The 20,992-nt window shown below is 34.0% G+C and overlaps 1 protein-coding gene across 8 annotated transcripts in view; it reads left to right on the top strand.

Moving 5' to 3' along the window:
• The window catches only part of PPP1R9A (protein phosphatase 1 regulatory subunit 9A), a 171,441-nt gene that overhangs the window by 105,974 nt on the left and 44,475 nt on the right, over window positions 1–20,992 (top strand). For all 8 annotated transcript variants that reach the window (XR_005556460.1, XM_039341476.1, XM_039341477.1 and 5 more), the window contains exons 4-9: window positions 7,193–7,325; window positions 10,325–10,445; window positions 15,314–15,418; window positions 17,037–17,169; window positions 17,680–17,826; window positions 20,260–20,313. Coding sequence is in view for 7 of the 8 variants with exons in the window: in XM_039341476.1 (XP_039197410.1) it covers window positions 7,193–7,325; window positions 10,325–10,445; window positions 15,314–15,418; window positions 17,037–17,169; window positions 17,680–17,826; window positions 20,260–20,313 (693 nt within the window). In the remaining variant the exon portion in view is untranslated. The remainder of the gene's footprint in view (window positions 1–7,192; window positions 7,326–10,324; window positions 10,446–15,313; window positions 15,419–17,036; window positions 17,170–17,679; window positions 17,827–20,259; window positions 20,314–20,992) is intronic.

Genomic DNA, 20,992 nt, shown 5'->3' with positions numbered 1-20,992 from the left:
GGCCGCAGTGTTTCTCAACCTTGACAATTTTAAGGCAAGTGGACTTCAACTCCCAGAATTCCACAGCCAGCAATGCTGGCTGTGGAATTCTCGGAGTTGAAGTCCACATGCCTTAAAATTGTCAAGGTTGAGAAACACTGGACTTTAGGGTCTATGTAAGACTGAATTGAAATTGTTGGTCTTGTATGTCTTTTACAGGTAGCTCTTGGTTAATGACAGTGATCGGAATTGTCAACTCCCGTCACTTAGCAATATAGTAAAGCATAATGTCAGATTTTGCTGATTTATTATGGCAGTTGCAACAGCTCTGGTTGCTGTTATTAAGTTAATCCTGCATAGTCATTAGGGGTGATGTTAGGCCCTTTGCAACCTCTTGCTGGCTTTCCCATTGATTTTGTTTGTTGGGAGTTGGCAGTGAAATTGCAAATAATAATCATGTGACCGTAGGACCCCACAGGTATCATAACTGCAAGTGAGTTAGGAAAGTCAATTCTGACATTAAATAAATACCATAATTCAATAAAAACATAATATCAGCTCATTATATTTTATCCTTCCTTTGTTCTGAGTTATTTTTATTGCATTTAACTGGAAAGAGTGTTCAAATTTAGCAGAAAAGAAACAACAGCAAACCTTCTTTTGAAAACCAGAATACAAAACACATTTTAACAGCGCTTTTAAAGAAATAATCAAGCATGCAAATTAAAAATTAAATTAAGATATTATACTGCAATGCATAAACTGTAGGATTTTGTAACTCTTATAAAGTCCAGTATGATAGAATAACTCTTCTGGCTTGAGAAGCCTTTTCTCTTTTTGTGTGAGAGAAATAATAAATAAAATATTTGACCTAGTTAACATTTCAAAATGATAATTATGGCTTACAGTTAGTTAATTACTATGGCTTATAAAGAGTAAATCTCTGGTTTATAACTGATGAAACATCAAACATTCTTAATGTGTTCTTCTAGTGATGTTTCACCTTGTCTTTGATTTTTTTTATGCTCGTTTTACAAGTTTTTTGAAAATATCATTGTGGAAGGAATCCCCTGTGATGTTTGAATAAAACAGTGTTTTCATAAATTAGAGGCATGAAATCATAGCCAACCTAATGACTATTTCTATAGGTCATCCATAATTATACATGGAGGTCGTCTTCCTTTGTTCTGCATTTTTACATTTTGCCCTTAATGAATTGCACTTTCTGAGAAGGTGTTTTCTTAATTACCTTGGCCTAACAAGCTCTGTATATACATTTGCTGTCTTATCTCCAGCAATACATGCACATGCTCTGAGTCACCCATCCAGATTTTTTTTACTTTAGGAATTATAGAGAGAATGTTGACTCACCAGGGAAGAAATGTGGGTGAATGAACACAGTATGCTAGTTAATGTGATGGAAATAGTGCCACAGTGAAAAAACTAGTCTGAATCTTGTACAGGAATACTTTTGTAGAGGACTTATCTTCTGTTAATAACTGCACACTTCTTATAAATCAAATAGCACATTGTTTGACAGAATATTAAGCATATACTGTATCTGAGATTTAACTTCTCTTCCAATTTTCAGTGTAAGACTAATTAGACAGCAATCTGCAAATTCTGGCCTGATGGTCTGGGAATTATGGGAACTTTAATTTGATGTATCTTAAAGAAAATAAGGTTGAGGAAATAGTTTAAAGATTTCTGCACTATGTTGCGTACAGGTAGTCCTTGACTTGTAATCACAGTTAAGCCCCACCATTGCCAAGCAAAGTAGTTGTTCAGTGAGTTGTGCCTCATTTTTCAATCTTTTTTGCCACAGTTGTTAAGTGAATTACTGCATTTGTTAAGTGAATTGTGTGGTCATTCAGTGAATCTGGCTTCCATCATTGATTTTGAAGCTGGCTGGGAAGGTTACAAATAGTGATTACATGATCCTGGGACCAGTGCAACTATAATAGCAATAGCACTTGGATTTATATATTGCTTCACAGTGCTTTACAGCCCTCTCTAAGCGATTTAAAGAGTTAGCCTATTGCCCCCCAACTATTTGTGTCCTCATTTTACCGACCTCGGAAGGATGAAAGGCAGAGTCAACCTTGACCTAGTGAGACTCGAACTGCCAAACTGCAGGCAGCCAGCAGTCAGCAAATGTAGTATTGCATTCTAACCACTGCACCACCAACGGTTGCCAAGTATGTCATTTGTCAAGTGCTCAAGTTTTAATCATAGGGATGCTCCAGTGGTCATAAGTCTGAAAACCAGTCATAAGTCACATTTTCAGGGCTGTTGTAACCAAACAGTCATTAAAGAAATGGTTGTAAGTTGAGGACTACCTGTATGTCCTTTGAATGTATTTAAGAATTGGTATTTTTGTTCATTCTCAACTATGTCTTGTTCACAAAAGAATTCTGATGTTTATGGTTCTTTTCTCTCTCAATAGAACTAGAGACTGGAGGAGTAACTAGTACCAAACGTATATCAAAGATTTGTCATATAACCCTTTATTCTCATTTTCTATGTGTTTACCTCTTTCATATTTATACATTTTTGCTCTCTACTAAACATGTGATCATATTAATTAGTCCCTAGAGATTTTCAATATAAAGTATAGAACTGCAAGTTTTTGCTAGAATATTATTTTGAAGTTAGTGTACTTTTTAATGTAATTGCTTGCTGAAATTAGGGACTTAAACAAATCCAGCTATTCTAGAATGGATTCTTAATTTTGCATTTTCAGTATCATTTAATTTTCAGAATAATAAAATAAGATGAAACATTGATTATGTCAGCATGAACAGAGCAGTTATTCAACATTTTACTTTGTTGATTGACCTGTAAGTACCTTTCTTGAAATTAATGAAAAGAAGAAAAGTAGGGAAATGCTCAGTTATATGTAACTATTTAAAAAACATTTAAACCTTGTGCTTTGTTTAGACAGCTTACATTATTATGCACTTGTGTGACGTTCTGTTTGCTGTCTAATCTTTTGTTCTGCATTATACTGTATTTGCAGCTGATGGAGCTATACCAGCTAGGCATCTCTCCTAGATAAACTATTTTTGGCTTGTATCACTTCCTTTTTTTGCCCTGCTTGTTGCCTTTGGAACCATTATGAAGCTAGACTAGTGATGGCGAACCTTTTAGACATCAAGTGCCCAAACTGCAACCCAAAACCCATACTTATCACAAAGTGCCAGGGCTGCATCAGCATTGTGGTGCCCTCAGGGGGAGCAGGGAGGCACCTCTAAGTGCTGCCTCTGGCATGCAAAAACCAGGGGCGCAAAAATGTGCCACCGTACCACAGGGTGCAGATACCAGGTGCTGCACCATGCAAGAATGGGGCAGGGCTAGTGAGTATCACGCAGGCACTAGCTCCACCCCATTTGCAGCGCGCGTGTGCTCACAGCCCCATGAGCATATGCACACAGGTAAAATGCTTCCCCCTCCCTTTTCTTTCAGTCCATAATCAACAATCGTCGATGAGCTCTGCTCTGCCACTTCTACTCGAGCTTGCTAGTTGGCTGCTTTGCCTCCTTTGTGCTGAGCAGGGCTCCTGCTAGTGGTGGTGGCGTATGTGCCAACAGAGAGGGCTCTGAGTGCCACCTCTGGCACACGTGCCATAGGTTCGCCCCACTGAGCTAGACAGTGCTTAAAATAGAAGCCTTCTTAATTTTGAATCACTGATTTCTACTGACATTTACAAATAAAAAAAAGTTTTGCATTTTGTTGGCTTATTACTCATTGTGTTAATAGTAAAAAGAGCAAGATTAAGAAATTGTAATTAGGAGGAAGAAAATACTTCTAAGTCAGTTAGAATTAGCTCCTTTGTGAGGTGCTATTGGACTAAATCTACTTTATAAAAATGAGCAATTACTTGCCTGACACTTGGAGATTTCTTATAGAAGAAGAAACTTACTCTGCCATTTTGACTACAAAAATCTTTAATCTCATTTATTTATTAGCTTTTATGTTTGTAAATATGAGTGTGTATGTAAAAATGGTATAATATAGAAGTTTATAAAAGCTGATAGAAGTTCATGGTCTTTTTTTTTTAACTGAGTTTGAGAGTTTGTTAGGAAAACACAATCCTTGCCAAATGGTTTGCCCTTTATGTAGGTAGAGAAAAAATGCTTTTGTTTCAAGTCAGTAAGAAAATGTTTATCAGCTTAAAGAGAATTGATCAAGTCACGCTGCTAAAGGTCAGCATCAGGCCTACATATTGTCACATTTAAGTCTTCACTTAAATTGATTTTTAAATTGTTATTTACAACTGCCATATCAACAGTAAACATTAAATTATGTGTAATATAAGCTATAATATAGATAGAATTAGAAATAATTCAGTGCCTTTCACCCCTTCCCTAGGGAGATGGGGGTGAGCCATATTCTCACCTAACTTACTAACATTTATGCATTTGAATGGGATAGACTTGCTGTAATACAAATTGCAACTCAGGTACATAAATATATTTTAAGTCACATTTCATACAGTGGTCACCAGAGTCAGAAACGACTTGATGGCTCATTATTATCGTCATTGACTTTCCATCAGTAATTTTCTCTACTGTCATGAAATATTTTCGTTAGGTTGAAGAAAACTCAAGCTAGAGTTCTGACCAGTAGATATGAGAGATGAAGTTAATTATCTATTGTCAAGGCATGGATAAGGTTAATAAACAGGCAAGAGAATTAGCCACATGTGATTCAGGGGAGGTGGAGAAGAGGGAAGAGATAAACTGGATGATTGCTAATTTGGCTAGTATGGCCTCTTTTGGCTTCCTGTCCACAATCTCCTGGAACTAAAGTAAAAAACATTTAGTAGAAAAGACACCATTCCCTACATGTTTTGGGAGTAATTATTCCTTATAGGAGGTACTATTTGTACTTCCTCTGTATGATTATTACAGCTGAGCTCAGAAAGCTCTCGAGAGCTGGCAAGAGATCAGAGAAAATGAATAAGGTTGTAGTTCCTCACTCTTTCCCTTCTTGGTAAAAGATCTTTCATGCTAAAGTCCTGATTGGATTGAAACAGATTTCTAAACATCCAGGGATGTATGGAGTAATCAGTAACCACTTGCTTTTAGCACCTTACCTAGAAAAAAAGGATATAGTGATCCTGAGGACCTTAATTTTTGTATACAATTCTATAGGACTGCACTATAAATCTGGTATCTTTGGGGATAAATCCAGCAAAAACTCTTTGTGTGCAATATTTTTTTTAATTCCAAATAAATGAACTCATGTACCTGAAAGACCAAACCCAAATTCAATTCAAGCCAAAATCCCCTACCTTTAAAATAAGATTGTCCTAATCTGCCTCCTTTTCGGGATCATATTGATGCTCTTTTGGAGATAACTGTAAAATAGTACAGCATAAATCTGTTTCCTTGACAAGACTTGCCAAAGGCACTGCAGGATTTTTTTGCCTCCTATCCTCTTAACCTTTACAAACTGGTGATGATTTCCAATACTTGCTTTAAATGACTAAGACGTATGTCAAGTTAACATTAATTACAAATTAAAGTAGTTTACAACATTTCAGTGTATTGATCTATTATTGAAAAGTATTGTTAATATTTAAAGCATTTTTGTCATCCTGAAATACATATCTAAATCCCAGTTAGCGTGTAGATGAAACAAACATGATAAACTCTTTTCAGCAAACTGAAAAGTTAATTTTTCAGGAAAAGATAATTTTTTAATTTTTTTCTTGGATAGATGCTATAAAATTAGCATTTTAATCAGTTATGTTGATTTCATTAAGAATTTTAAAACATCAGCTTATTGGTTATTTTAAGCAAAATACAACAATTTTATTTCTTCCAAGACAAGTATGGTCTTTCTAGAATATGATCTTATTATAAATTCAACAGCATAAAACAATAAAATGAAGAATAAAATATTCAGTTACGTAGCCAAAACACTTAATTTATACTCAAAACAACTGTCAAATGAATTAATTCAAATAGAAGAGAAAACTCTAATTCTTTTAGCAGTTATGCTGTTAAAAGAAGTATATTTTCTATTTTAGTGCTATTGTATTTGTTAATCCGAGTATACTTTCTGTTTCTCAGAAGACCATCTTGAATGAGGAGTGCATTTTCTTTATATCTCCAATAGCATTGTAAGATTTCCTTGACATACTTGTTATTTAATTGTGGATGATTGCAAAGATACAGGTAGTCCTTAACATACAACCACAATTGAGTCCAAAATTTCTATTGCTAAATGAGATAGTTTTTAACTGCATTTTTCTCATTTTATGACCTTTCTTGACATAGTTGTTAAGTGAGTCACTGTGGTTGCTAAGTTAGTAACATGATTGTTAAGTGACTCTGGCTTCCCCATTCACTTTACTTGTCAGAAGGTCGCAAAAGGTGATCACATGACCTAGGGACACTCAACTGTCCTAAATATGAACCAGTTGCCAAGCATCTGAATTTTGGTCATGTGACCATGGGGATGCTGCAAGGGTCATAAGTGTGAAAAATGGTCATAAGTCACTTTTTTCAATGCTACTGGTCACTAAACAAGCTGTTGTACATCAAGAATTACCTGCAGTTGGTAAAGGAATGCAAGAATCATTGCCAATACTATTAAATTATAACTAAGGAAAAAGTAAAAGACATTTAAGTCCTGAGCAGGGATGGAGCATCACAAAGAGATTCTAAATATTTCCACCTTAATTCTCTATGATGCAAGAAGGAGCAGAGGAAAAAACTTGAAAGCTTTCAAGATTCTGGTATTATACTCAACAATAGAATTCCAACATTCATCTGGTTCCTGACTTGGCCTACTTAGAAAGGATAGCAATAATGAAAGTAGTCATGCTAAGAAACTGTGACTGTTTTCTGGTTATCACTTGGAACCTCTATGCCTTTCTACCTCAAATCCACATATTTTGTACTTTGTCATTTTCAGAATTTGAACTCCATATGGATGAATGATAAAGATTTGCTCCATTAATCAAGCATCTTAATGTGTAAATAGAATAAGATGCTTCAGTTTTACTTATCATTATTTTCATTAGAGGGGGTTTAACAAAATAATCATTTGGTCTATCCCGGTGTTTTCAGTAGTAGAAATTTTGAATCTTTGGTGAGTTCCCATGCACTTTATGAAAATAGTCATTTTTGCCTGGTTTAATGGGAGAACTGGTGTAGTGGGCCTTTGAATTTGACTGACTTTGATTACAATCTCTTTTTAGGTTTTTAACACATACTCTGATGAAGAATATGACCGGAGAAATGAATCAGTTGATCCAATATCATCATCTGCAGAGTATGAATTAGAAAAACGTGTGGAAAAGTTGGATCTTTTCCCAATAGACATTGAAAAAGGTATATTTTCTGAAATTGTCATAGTGAGGAGTTGAATGTTTAATATATGAAGTGCTGCTCAGATATGCACTTAAAAAAATTGGCATTTTAATACAAAAATAACTGTATATTGTTCCTTGAATCTGTAATGAGTAATCTATACTATAATTTATAGACCTAATTTCATGAGTTTTTCATTTTTGCAAGAGTTAATTCATATGAGTTTTAATCCTGTGCACACAGCACTTAAAACTCATTGGCTTCAGTGTAATTTTTAAGAAGCTTAACTGAGTGCAGTATTATGAAAACCTTGAGATACAAATTAAAAAAATATGTATATACTATTAACAAAATTAAATATGCTTAAATAAAGAGATGGGGTATTTTGTTAGCATGCATCCCAAAAGTTATAAATTATTAAGTGATGATAAGATAACCACTTGGTTTCTTAAAGTTTCTTATTTATCTGAAATGGCAAAAATTTTGGCTTATTTGAAAGATCAATCGCAAGAGAAATATATTTTGGTGTGGAAAAGATGGGTGAATTTTATACAGAATAAATTTGAGATTAGAAAATATTATTTAGCTTTTGAATAATTTATGTTTAAGGGTAATGGTTAGAATCTTTGCTTTTATGTATTGGAGTTAAAGTATTTAAATTTTGTTTTTTGGATGTATGTATAATTGTTTGATCATCTAAGTTGTTTTTAACACTATTCAGCTCTGGGAAGCAGGGGGTGGGTGGGAGGGAGGGAGTATTTTATTGTAAAATTTAAAAAACTTTCAATAAAAAAAAAAGATAACCACTGAGACACTAGTGAATCTTTGTCTTTAGAAATGTCGGGCTTAAGTCCCATGCTTGAATTCCCATTTCCAGGAAGGAAATCAGAAGAACTAAGACAAGTGCTAGCAGTGATAGATTTTCTAGAAGATAAACAATTTAAGAATAATTGTACATTAGAATTAGAGACTTCTCTCTGAATGTATCTTTTCCACTGAATGCTTTTTTTCCACTAAGTTGTATAGATAAAGGACACTTTCCATAAATGTTGTCATCTAGTAAGACTTAGAAAGCAGGTCTTCTCCAGAGTTGCCCTTGCCCTGTAAAAGAGCTGCCCACTTGAGATCATGGAAGGTTCTCGTTCCTTTAATCTTCTGGAAAGCTTTAGTGTATACATGCTGTTCAAAATATTGGGCTAAAATGAGGTTGTAACTGTCAGGGCAAGGAATCAAAAACAGCACAAGGATTTACTCCAGAACAATTTCTTCATTGTTTATTTTCTATAGATGGGAATCTTGCCAGATTAAAACATAATTTGCATAACTATTAGATATGTCCTGTGCAAGATTTGGGGTGGGGTAGGTTTCTGCTCTGGCTCTTTTTCTTCATACCAGAGATTCCCTGCTGAGCTGTCTTTTTGCTTCTTGGAAAGGCCTCCTCCCTCATGTGACTGTACTACATTTCATCACAGTAGGTTCAGATACAGACAAATCTTGTTTTGCATCACTAGGAATTATTTTGTTGGTGGTGCAGTAGTTATATGTTATGTTTTATTATGTCACTGTGCGATCCTCAGGATTATTGTATGTAAGAGGGGTGGCCATGTAAGTCTACTTCTTTGCCTACCTGAATGGATTGACCAACACTAAAGTTCAAAGTAGATGTGCAAAGTTTTTAAAATGAGGCAAGGAAAGTGTCAACTCACTCTGTTCAGTTCAAAATCTTAAGTAAAGTTCCATCTCCAACAGGTGCGAGGATTTTGTCATCAGCAAAGGGGCAGGATGTCTCCAGAGAAATTACAATCCCACATTTTAAAAGTGTTTGCTTCAATAAATTAAAAAATGGAGTGATTGATTGTCTTGACAGACAGACCAGATTAGAGATATACTTTATGGGGCTTCTGGAGGAAAGGCACAGTATAAATCTAATAAAATACATAAAAAAATCATATACCCTGCCATCAGAACACTGTCTGCCATCCTAATAACAGTCATTTGGCTATTGTTCTCCATTTTTTCCATTCATTTTTGTTCTTCATTTATTTTATAACAGATACATTTCAATCTTTTATTTTTCTCTATTTTTAAGGGAATAATTTTATTCTCCTGTCTCATTTATTCTGCTGCAAACCAATTTTATAAGTTATCTGTAGCTAATGTAGTTAAGTATATCTTCTGTAAAGAGTACTCTTAATCCCAATTTGGCCCTACTACTAAATATCTATATATTGAAAATGTAAGACTATCTTAGGCAATATTGCCAGAGGGTTTTTTGATAAGTTTATAATGTTGGGGAAATTGGAAGGAAACACAAATATGAACAACCAGTGCCAAGATGGGTGGATTCAATTACAGCAGCATTGGGTGTGCCATTGGAAGATCTGAAAGACCATATTGGGACAGTTCATTTTAGAGAAAATCTTATCAGCATAGTGATTAAGTGTTGATACTAACTTGATGGCACATAGAGAAATCAGTGACTTCTCTCTAGTGGGGAAGACTCTCTAATGCTTGCAAACGATTACTGGGAGCTTTGACATTGCAGCAGAAGTTGCTATTGTTGTCTAACTGAAAAATAACTGTGCCAACTTCTTTGAAATGAATTTATACTTTGTAATGAGCTAACTTTCCTGAAACAATTCTCACAATGTACATATAAAAATTGGGGTACTTGGCTGCTGAGTCCTGTATTAGAATCCATATTTTGTAAATTGTTTATAGGGTTAAAGTAAAAAGTGAGCAGTGAAGTAAGTCTGAAAAATTCATAGGTGATCCATAGAATCATCATTGTATGTGTATAAGTATAAACTAGCACTGATGATGTTACCTAGTTTTGTAATGAAACATCTGCAAGAAAACCAACAAGCTCGGAGAGCACCAAGGATTCCACAATTCAGTTCTGAGCTATAAATATTTATATGTATTTGTATGTATTTTTGTGCACAAAAGTTAAAATCAATTAAAAATAAAGTTCAGGATTATTCCTGTTGTTGATTAGCTTTATTCAATTTGTTTTTCAGATGAACAAGGATTTGGTATCACTATTATTGGAATGGGAATTGGAATAGATACAGGCTTTGAGAAGTTAGGTATATTTGTCAAAACTATAACTGAAGATGGGCCTGCAGAAAAAGATGGAAGGTAAATATGAATTATCATTGTTTCAAGTATCACTGAAAATTAAAGTGTATTGTGGGATAAACTTCTAAAAATTACAAACCTGGAAGAACTTATAAATAGTAATGTGTGTGTTGTTCATTGAATATGAGTACTTAAAATCAGTGAAGTAATTTATCACTTGAGTGATTTAATCAAATGAGCTAACATCAAATTTGGTTTTATTTTGACCATGCTGAAAAGTAAATCATGGTGAAGTATAAACATCTAAAAATTAAACACACATTTGACCTGTTTAACTTTCATCACATAATTGATTTGAAACATTATTAGGAGATGACATAATCAGTTAGGATAACATTAATGAGAAAGCACATCTTTGAAGAGTTGCTATTTTAATTTCACAATAAATCTACCTTTCACTATACTGTAAACTTAAATCAGTGATAACAACCATGGAGGAAAATATTTATCTATCAGGCATTTAGTTCTGCTTATCCTAAAGTTACTCTAGATCTATTGGAAAACTGGAAATATGATTAGTTATTTCTAATTGAATTCATGGAGTAAAATTTGGAGATCAATAATGAAGCATAAACAGGGCAAAATTCAAGATAAAATAATGAAATTGATAAAACACAAGTTAATTATAAAAAGTACACAGAAAACTTATCAAAAATAGTGTACTATCACTATGTTTGGAGTATTAAAGGTTTGGATATAAACAAATCACAAAGAATTAATTAAAAAGTCTAAAAAACTAGAAAGGAGGATAACATGCCAAGACTAAGAATGTCACTTAGAAGACTATTCAGACACTTGATATCAATTGCCAACAAATTTTCCTATTGATGAAGAAGTAACACAAAGTTCTTGGTATTACACACAAGAATTATACAAATATTCAATTTGGAAATTTGCTGTAAAGCCAAGTTGATCAAATATTTGAATTAAATTGCTTTCCAAAGCAGATCAGTGATTTGGATTAAGTTTTAAAAAAATAGAATCAATATACTACTAATATTAATTTCATTCAGTGCTTTTAATTGAAGAATACAACTATTTTACCTATAGACAAATACGAAGATACCTGCAGAGGCAAAGAAACTATTAACATCATACAGACACTCCTAGGGGATCTGTTCATTATTAGACTATCACAGGTGATCAATTTAACACAAATTGAAGATAGAGACAGAAAAATGATTTTGTATCCTAGTTGGATTTTATATATCTATATCTGGAATGTTTTATAACTTTTATTCAGGGATCCAGGGACCATAGAGTTTATAAAAACCACGATGGGTAACACATTAATATCTTTGGGTCTGTCTGGTGAGAACCATGAGATATGGAAGGCTGTGACTTTGTATATAAGAGGAGTAAATGTTAAGGAATAGATATAACTAGTTAGAAAGGAAAATAAGACATGTTGTTTATGAAGCTAAGAGAGAATAATTAACCAGCTCTTGAAGGATAAGGAAATTGTTACACTATTTTTTCCAACTTAACAAGTAAATATGTGGCAAATGATGACGATACCTCATCAGTGTGTACTAAGAGATCAACTGATAATATATTTAGCAACCATTAGGTGAATGAAAATTCAGGTGCTGACTGTCCACCTTTTCAGAAGAATTAGACACCTCCAGTAGAATTGAATGATAGGAGCAAGAAATCCAAAATATAACAGCTTTGAAATGCTTTTATATATCTTGTATATATCTGGTATGTTTCCCCAATGAAATATTATATTTAGTAAATGCAGTTACAAGGAATAAAAGTAGTGCCCAGTCTACCAGCTCTGCAACACTCCTGTGTGTAGAATTTGGAAAGGGTAAGTAGATTTGCAGTTTTTCTTCCAACTGTGAATTGTTACTGTACGTGCAAACAGCATGAAGTGCCATCAGGGGATTTGGAGGAGTCCTCAGGTCCCCCATATCCAGGCCTCATTCTCTGTTTTGAAAATAGCCTATACTGGATAGAGAAGTATAGTTCAGTGAAGTTATAAGCTTTCCATTTCTATTAATGGCTCAAAATGCTATCTGTGCATGTACTTGTATATGCATCTTTGAAGGGAAAGGGGATCTTCACTGGATTGGATTGTGATGTGGGTGAATATTTTATATGGAACAGTCTATGCCTATTAGGATGACTATCTTTTAGGAGTTGCTTCAATTGTGGAATAATAGTCTGATGCGCCCCAAAGTGAGGAGAGCTGCTGCAGCCTTTGAAAACCAGCTGGAAAGTGACTTCTGCTTGCTTTTTATCTCTCTGGATCAAAGAGAGATCTAAAGATCAACATGGGTTGATCTCTAGATTTCTCTAGAGATTTCCTTTTGCAGCAAAGATTCCTTGATACAAAAGGTTGCAGTGGATAAGGAAATATTATTTACTCTAGTTTTATTTTTTACTTTTGAAGAAAATGCTTTGATACAATTTGTAAGTAGTTTAAATAGAAAAGCCAGGCATTCAAATTTTTGTTAATTATCTCTATAACAATTACAGCAATACTATTATATGTTCAAAAAGTGATAAGGCTCAACACTGCTGATTAAATGGAGGTAGAGATGGCTAAATTAACCTCTTTGATTAGGGAAAATACCACCTGTAATTTTGATTAAATGAAAACTCTTCATAGACTTTTTCTATGAAATAGAAAAAAAACACCTATGATTTATGGTTTTGATGATAAGGAAAAATGGATTAGAGAAATTATTTTTGGAATCATTGAGTAAGGAATAATTCTGTAAATGGAATTTGATGGAAAGGAAACAGGAACTATCTATTTTTTTTTTCTTTCAGCACTTTTGCTTTCTCTTTTTACTGCTGTATTTATTAGTTTGTTAGTTTTTAGGTGCTTTGTAAAACTCGAATTAATGAAGTACAGAAAAAAATACTTCCACTAAAATTGTCATTCAAACCGCAGAGTAATGACTTAACTCAAAAAAAAATTTTTAGTGTTGAAAACCTGATTTTATAATTGTTATGTTAACTATAATTAGTATCAAAGAACATGTCCATTCTTTATATGCTCTTTTCTATTTCCAAAAGATAGAAAATTATGGAATATTTAAACTATTCAACTGAAAAAACTCAGATTCTCTAAATATATTCTTTCTTCTGATGAGGGAAAAATAGTTTCTTATATATAGATCTTTATGAAAATGTATTCTGTTGTAATACAAAGGAGGCTATGTCAATCTTTCCTACATATTTCAAAAAATGAGTCATAAATGAGAGGTAGTCAGTGGCAAGTAAAAAAAAAAAGCAGGATTGAAAAGTCTCTGAAATTTAATTCTTAAATAAAGACCCAAAAGTAGGCAACCTTTTTAATCAGTTGGCATATCTGGCATTTTTTGAAGCATATTGTGGATGTCACACAATGGTTACCATGAAGGGGTTGCCTGTTCATAGAATAGTTGTGATGGAGAGAGGAAAAAAAGATACTCTTATTAGTTCTCCAGAAGATACATCCCAAAGCTCCATCTGTTATTATGTTATTGATAGAGAAAAAAATCTCAAGTAAAGAGGACTGAAAGAAGGTACTCGGGATACTAATAATTCTGGCCCCAGCAGTTCTTGAGAGGTAACATCAGACCCCAATACTTGTGACTCTGACAATGGTAATTCAAACTTTGAACCAGAGTCTTAGTTACCCAGACCAAAGGAATAATGACAACTCTGTAGAGTTAAGCAACCCACCCTTCCCAATCTCTTAATTACAAAGAGAAGGACTTGGTTCAAGAAATTATACTTGGGAGTAGCCTAATGCTGCAAATCAGAATAATAGCCTTCAGTTTTCAAGAATAGGTGAAGAGCTCTAGGTTTCATCTTTGTGTCATCCCAAGTTTGAACTTAATCTTATATCCCTTGTATATATTGTAGGCTTTTCTGATGTTTTTCTGGGAACATCAATCTCTGTTTGAGTCTAACAATTAAGAACATGAGTGTACATAAAATGGCAGAAAAGTGAGAGTCTAGAGGTTCAGCTGAAGGGCTCAACCAGCCCCAGTTTAGACTCTTATCAAAATCAGAAATATTTTATTTAGTCTGGGGTTTCAGATAAAACTAAATCTAGATTGATAGATACCGCAGCACATCATTTATCTTCCCTCTCTACAGCTTCTAGAAGGTCGCTTGCTTTTTCCCCCTAAAAAGATTCATATCATGTCACAATCACAAAAATTCTTTGTGGCTCATAAACCCAAGAAGTCATGGGAGTGTCAGCCTCTTTACCTTCTCAGCCTTTCTTTTCCCACTCCACTGTTATCAATGTTCCAACACAGCATATCCCACTAACCTTTCCAGAGACTTTATAGGAAAAGCAAAATAGCAATGAATCAACTAGAAGGTGTTCAAATATCTCCACCTGCCATACCATTTGTGTGTGTGTGTGTGTGTGTGTGTGTGTGTGTGTGTGTGTGTGTAAGTTGAGTTGCATTTAGCAGAAAACTTTACTGGGTATGATCAAAATGTCATTTGTTTCAAGAGTCAAGTTGAATTACTGGTTGCATTACTAATTTGGTTTTACTTAAATGCAAACTTAAGAAATCAGAAGGAAATTGAATGGTGAAAAAGAGTTGAGCCTCAGTACTGTGCAACATTATGCTTCCCTCTTTACTCTTGTAGTGTCTTTTATTCCAGTGAGTATCCATTTTTGATAACGAGTTTGTTTATTGTTATTGGTTCAAAATGTACACAGCTGTATTCATAACTTGCCACAATACCTGATACTGAATAATTTTGAAGAAAGTTCAAAAGCATTTGATTTAAATTTCAAAAGAGGCTTCAGCAGTGGACTAGGGCCAACCTTCTGTAACTTTCATTAAGCAGATTATAAGATGTCATATATTTCTTTACATGTCTGTTGTTTTTATTTTTTCTTAAAGGATGCAGTTAAATGACCAAATTATTGAAGTAGATGGAGTCAACATGGTTGGTGTCTCACAGGATTTTGCCTCTGCCGTTCTTAGACGTACTAAAGGAAGAGTCAGGTAACATTTTCTAGGAAACCCTAGAAAAGAAATGAAAATAAATTTAATGCAACTATGCTATGAAATAAAATTTAATGAAATGAAAATAAACTTAATGCTACTGTGTAATAACACAAATAGCGTAACCCAAATAAATGGAGTGAAAACAATTACATTTTCAAAAAGTGCTCTGCATTAATATATCTATACTTAATATAAGTATATTAGATATTAAATATTATTCTACTGGTTGTTACTTCACATTTGACAAATGGTACAGGTGGCCCTTGCTTAATGTCTTCTCATTCAGCACTGTTTAAACTTATAACAGCAAGACTGTCTATCTTTCTGGCCATCAGAGCATCTTGCAGTAACGTCATGACAATCTAGATATTTAGCAGCTGGCTTGAAATTATGATTTGCACTCTCTCATATTAGGAAGGTGGATAATGTTTAGTCATCTGTGTGAATTTAACCTTTTAATTCTCCTGCAGCATTCGTTTCTAAACATTTCACTTTCCTTAGTTAGAAGATTTCTGTTACTTTTAAAAATTTCCTTTAAAAAATTAGACATTACAGATAGTCCTCAACTTATGGCCGCAATTGAGCCCAAGATTTCCCTTGCTAAGCGGGACAATTGTTAAGTGAGTTTTGCCCCATTTTATGACCTTTCTTATCACAGCTATGTGATAATATTTAAGGGACTCTGCAACTAGCTGAGATTTATGGCCATTTGCAGCGCCCTGTATATGACTACAATTTATGATGTTTTGCTGGAAACCTGTGTTTACTTATGCTTCCTGGCAAAAGAACACCCCATAGTGAACAATGGCTTTCCTTTACGACCTCTGTGTTTGTTTAATTATTGCCACAAAAAAAATGATAAAATTGGGCCTGGTCACAAGGTGACCTGCTTACAATAATCATAACTTGCAATTGTTATTGCCAGGGTCAATTATGGTCATAACTCTAGGATTATCTGTGTTATATAAAAATAGTTTTCTAATTTTGAGGACATGCATACAACCTCAGGATTATAAAGGTAAGTGAAAGCTACATGCTCTTTTGCTCCTGTATGGGATGTATGCATGTGTGCAGCTTCTTACATGATCCCTTAGTCTTGTGCTATTTTGAATGTTGTTATTCAAAATGTTTCAACTGTTTCTCCTTTATTGTATAGAACAGTCAGAAACAGCTATCTGGTATAAAGGGCTTGGCTCCTTAATACAGTCTTTCTTCTTTTCTATAAAGTCAATAGAACAAAAAATACACAAATTGATATACATAACTTCAAGTGCTTATTTAGTAGAGACATCTAAATTTGCAGATAGTAAAAACACCTCTGCTGCTTCAGAGAATCTAATTTATAAATTTATTCTGCATCAAAAATGTAAATGATTTGTAATTCCTCATTTAAAACAAATTTAGTATAACTCAATTGCACTATAAAATATCTGCTTTAAACAAAAGGTTTGGGCTTTGATTATGCCGTTCCCTTTATTTGATAAAGTGAATATAAGTCCACAAATGTTTAAAGCCATATTAGTTGTAAGATGTTCCAGTATTGTTTTCTATATTTGGATATTTAGTAATAAGAGAAGAGGGGGGAATTATCCTTGTTCATTTATGTTCTCCTCAGGTTTATAATAGGCAGAGAAAAAGCAGGCCAAGTAAGTGAAGTGGGTAAATTGATTAAACAGACCATAGAGTATGACCAGCGCCACAGAGGCCGCCATTATGCCCATTATGAAGCTGATGATGATGATGATGAGGTATCCTGTTCATTCATTCCTTATTTATTTATATTTCATTCTTTCTACTTTTAACATTTTTTGGTAGTTGCAGCTGGAAATAATACCTTCTTCCAAAGTTAACTATTTCACTATTTTCTGATACTTTTTTGAAGTCAAAAACTGAGAATCCAGGTTTGATTATTTTTAAAAGCTTCTAGTTTTCACTTTAGTTGCCATTGCGAAAAAGAAGAGATAGGGATCCCTAATCTTCAAGCATACAAATGGGTAATTCACACTTAGATAGTAAAGTTATTGCAAAATAAGTAATATAAAAAACTGCTTTTCTTCTCATCTAGAACAGTTCTAGAATGTTCCACCTTCCTGGTTCCATTATTTACAGATTTTCTAACTTTTATTTGCTATTAAACTTGATTAGATTTACTTGTCTGGGGAATTTTTTTGTAGTAAAACCAACTGACTCTTTTGCTTAGTGACAGTATGTTAAAAATTGTTTAAACAAATTGTTAAAAAAATAAATTGGCTTCCAAGACAGAGGAATATGCTACAGATGAAGATGAAGAAGATATTGGGGCCTTTTCAAGAGGCAGAAAGACCACTCACTTCTTTGAATGTCCTGAAAATGATGACATGCTTTCTCCGAAAGAACTGGAAAGATTGGCTCAGAAATTTAAAGAGGTAAACCAGAGAATTAGAAATTAGAAATTGTAAAACAAAAGCTTGTATTTGGGGTTCAGAAAATATTAAAAATATTTTCACTGGTACAGTCTCCTCTCAGTGCAGAGTGTAATATTGCCCATTTGCATTCACGGTTAATGGGTACATGGCTTGAGCACAATTAGAGAATTGTGCTTTTTTAATTTTTAATTCTCTAATTCTGATTTATCCTACAGCAGCCACCAGATTGTCTGTAAGACTATAACCAAGTTATGAGATCAACAGTTCTCTTCCATGATTCCTTTCAAACTGGTTTTTGGAACTGTGGTAACACAAATCCGTTTTCATTTCTTTCTTTAATATCAGGAAAAATCTGCAGAGGGACATAAGAGCTTCCCTTTGTCTTAGATTTAGAAGACGGAAGCAGTTGGTTTAAAATAAGTGTTGTATGATAACAATAAAAGGAATTGGCTAGAGGATGAATTTCATTCATCAGTGTTATATCCCTCTTTATCTCCAGGACCTCTAAGCAGCATTTATAGCGTTAATTTCTCCAGTTTTTCCCCAACATAATAATTGAGAAGTTGATTGAGCCAAGAGATAAATTATACGGCTAAATTTAACTAGTGAATTTCTATGCAGTGTAGATCAGGGGTCTCCAAACGGCAGTGTTAAGATTTGGGGACTTCAGCCCGGCTGGTTGTGCCGGCTGGGGAATTCTGAGAGCTGAAGTTCACAAGTCTTCAACTTGCCCGATGTAGATCATCCCTAGCTTAATCCAGCCCCTTGTCGTCTCTTGTCAGACTGATGTTCCACATATCTCTTCATCTTATAATAGAACACTGCCTTCCGTATCCAAGAAAAGGTTACCTGTGTTTATACTGAAACAGTTAATTGTGTTCATAGAGGTTCATTCCCAAGTAATTATTGGATTGCTTCTATTACTTTGTAGGCACTACATTTTGAATTTAGTTAGGAGTAAACATGATTAATTTTACAAAATTTCTATTGCTGAGATACTTTTTTATGCTACATTTATTGTGTGCCATATTATGTTCTACTCAATTATCTAAATACAACTGGTGTTCATTGTTTATACTGATAATACAAGAACCTGTTTTAATAGCAGAGAAAACATTGAGTAAACCATCTGTATGTGGACAGATTGTAGTTTTCAAAGCTATTTGAAAACCTGCTTGTTTAGAAACCTAAATATAGTTCAGTGGCTTATAGTATTATTTTAGAAGGGCAGAAGCGACTATAAGCTTTGAGGATAAGAGTGATTTATGGCTTTATAATTTTTTTAAAAATCCAGTTCTGGAATTCATATTTTCAGATCCCTCCCCTTTTCCAGCCACCAAACCCATTAAAATGGGCACAAACTAAGCAGTTATTCTGCAGTTAGTTGGACAAACACATTATTTATTGTAACTCTGGAATGGAAGACATTTACAACCAGTTTTAGTGCTGTCGTATCTGGACTACAAAATTCCAGATGTGGAATATGCTCTTGCTGCCAACTACTGATCAAGTCAGTTTTGCAGTCTACTTCTGCTTATAAGCCATACATTTTATTCCTGTCCTTCACATCAGACTTTTCTCACAGTTTATCAAATATTTAATTGAAGAAAATTGCAAGTTTACTTTTTTTTTTTTTACATTTTTGCTGTGAATATCTGTCCATAAAGCACTCTTTCATTAGCAGGTAAATACTTTCTTGGCTGTTACCCAAGCAGATTTTGATCTGGTGTTGACCACTGTTTAATTTATCTGACCACTACTTGTTTGTTTGTATCACAATCTTTTATTTTCCATTCATCATCATAATTTTTATTTTAGAGTTGAGATAATTTGTCTTCCCAGAAAGTTCCAAACCTGGAATTTATGTTTCGGAGATTCTAAGAAATAAAGGTAGAAGGAAGATAGCTTAAAAAAATATTCAATTATTTTTAACAGTTTGAGGGTTGCAAACTTTTCCTTTTGGTTAGAGTATACATGTATATTTCTATTGTTTCCTCCATAGTATTGATGTATTTCATAGGTTATTTCAGGTTTTGCTGCTACCTTAGGACATGTCTGCTTAAACAATTGCACTAATATTTTTTTAAAGTATTTATATGCACTAAAACATTTAAACCCAGACTGGCTAAGAAATTGAATATGACAATACATCTTTAAGAAGAAATGACTTCACTAGGCAATTTGAATATCCTAATCTTAGGAGAGGCTAGCCAGCAATACTTTTTCTTTAATTAACTTGCATAGACTGAGTCATTTTTCAGGTTAGATATTTTAGTTTATATTTGAATGCATGACAGCACTCTTTTGAGCCGCCCACTGCATGTACAGCAAACCTGACATAGATAGGCAGATCTCTCAAGATGTATGCAGACACAAATATATGTATATAAGAACAATGGCGTTTCATCTCACTTGTTTGTTTTGCATTTTTAGTTGCAAGTCAAGCATTCAATTACAGAAACTGAGATTAAACAGCTGAAAAGAAAGGTAAGGATGATTACGATTACCAAATGACAATATTTCTAGTTTCAGCTGGATTAAAAGAGAAGCAAAGAAAAGTTATTTTTAGAAAGGTGTAAGAAGAAAAAGTAATATCCTTAGTTGATTTAGGAGAATTTGTGTTATAGAAATAGTTTTACAAGTAGGCCTTGACTTATGACCACAATTAAGGCCAAAATTTCTGTTGCTAAGTGAGACATTTATTTAATGAGTTTCGCTCTGTTTTACTATATTTGTGGCCATAGTTGTTAAATGAATCACTGCAGTTGTTAAATAGATAACATGGTTAAGTGAACCTGGCTTCCCCATTGACTTTGCTTGGCAAAACGTGATCACATGATGCTGGGCCACTGCAACTGTTATAAATATGAGTCACATGACTGTGGGGATACTGTAAGTGTGCATGGGATTTCGTATAACCACTTGTCCCACCACATACATCGGACAAACCAACAGAAGAATAAGTGCACGCATTGAAGAACATAAGAACTCAGTCAAAAAAGAGGAACCAACATCTTCCCTGGTCCAACACCTTAAAGCCACAGGACATGAAATTGACTTTAAAACTACCAGAACCATTGCCAAAAGTGAACATTTTAATAACAGAATAATCAGAGAAGCCATCGAGATAGAAAAACGCCCACACAGCATGAACAAGCGAGATGAT

This window comes from Crotalus tigris, unplaced genomic scaffold (genome assembly GCF_016545835.1).
Source record: "Crotalus tigris isolate CLP2741 ecotype Arizona unplaced genomic scaffold, ASM1654583v1 scf7180000017765.3138416, whole genome shotgun sequence".
In the NCBI taxonomy this organism is placed as follows: Eukaryota; Metazoa; Chordata; class Lepidosauria; order Squamata; family Viperidae; genus Crotalus; species Crotalus tigris.
Note: the sequence above shows the minus strand (reverse complement) of the source record. Positions and strands in the feature narration are given on the sequence as shown.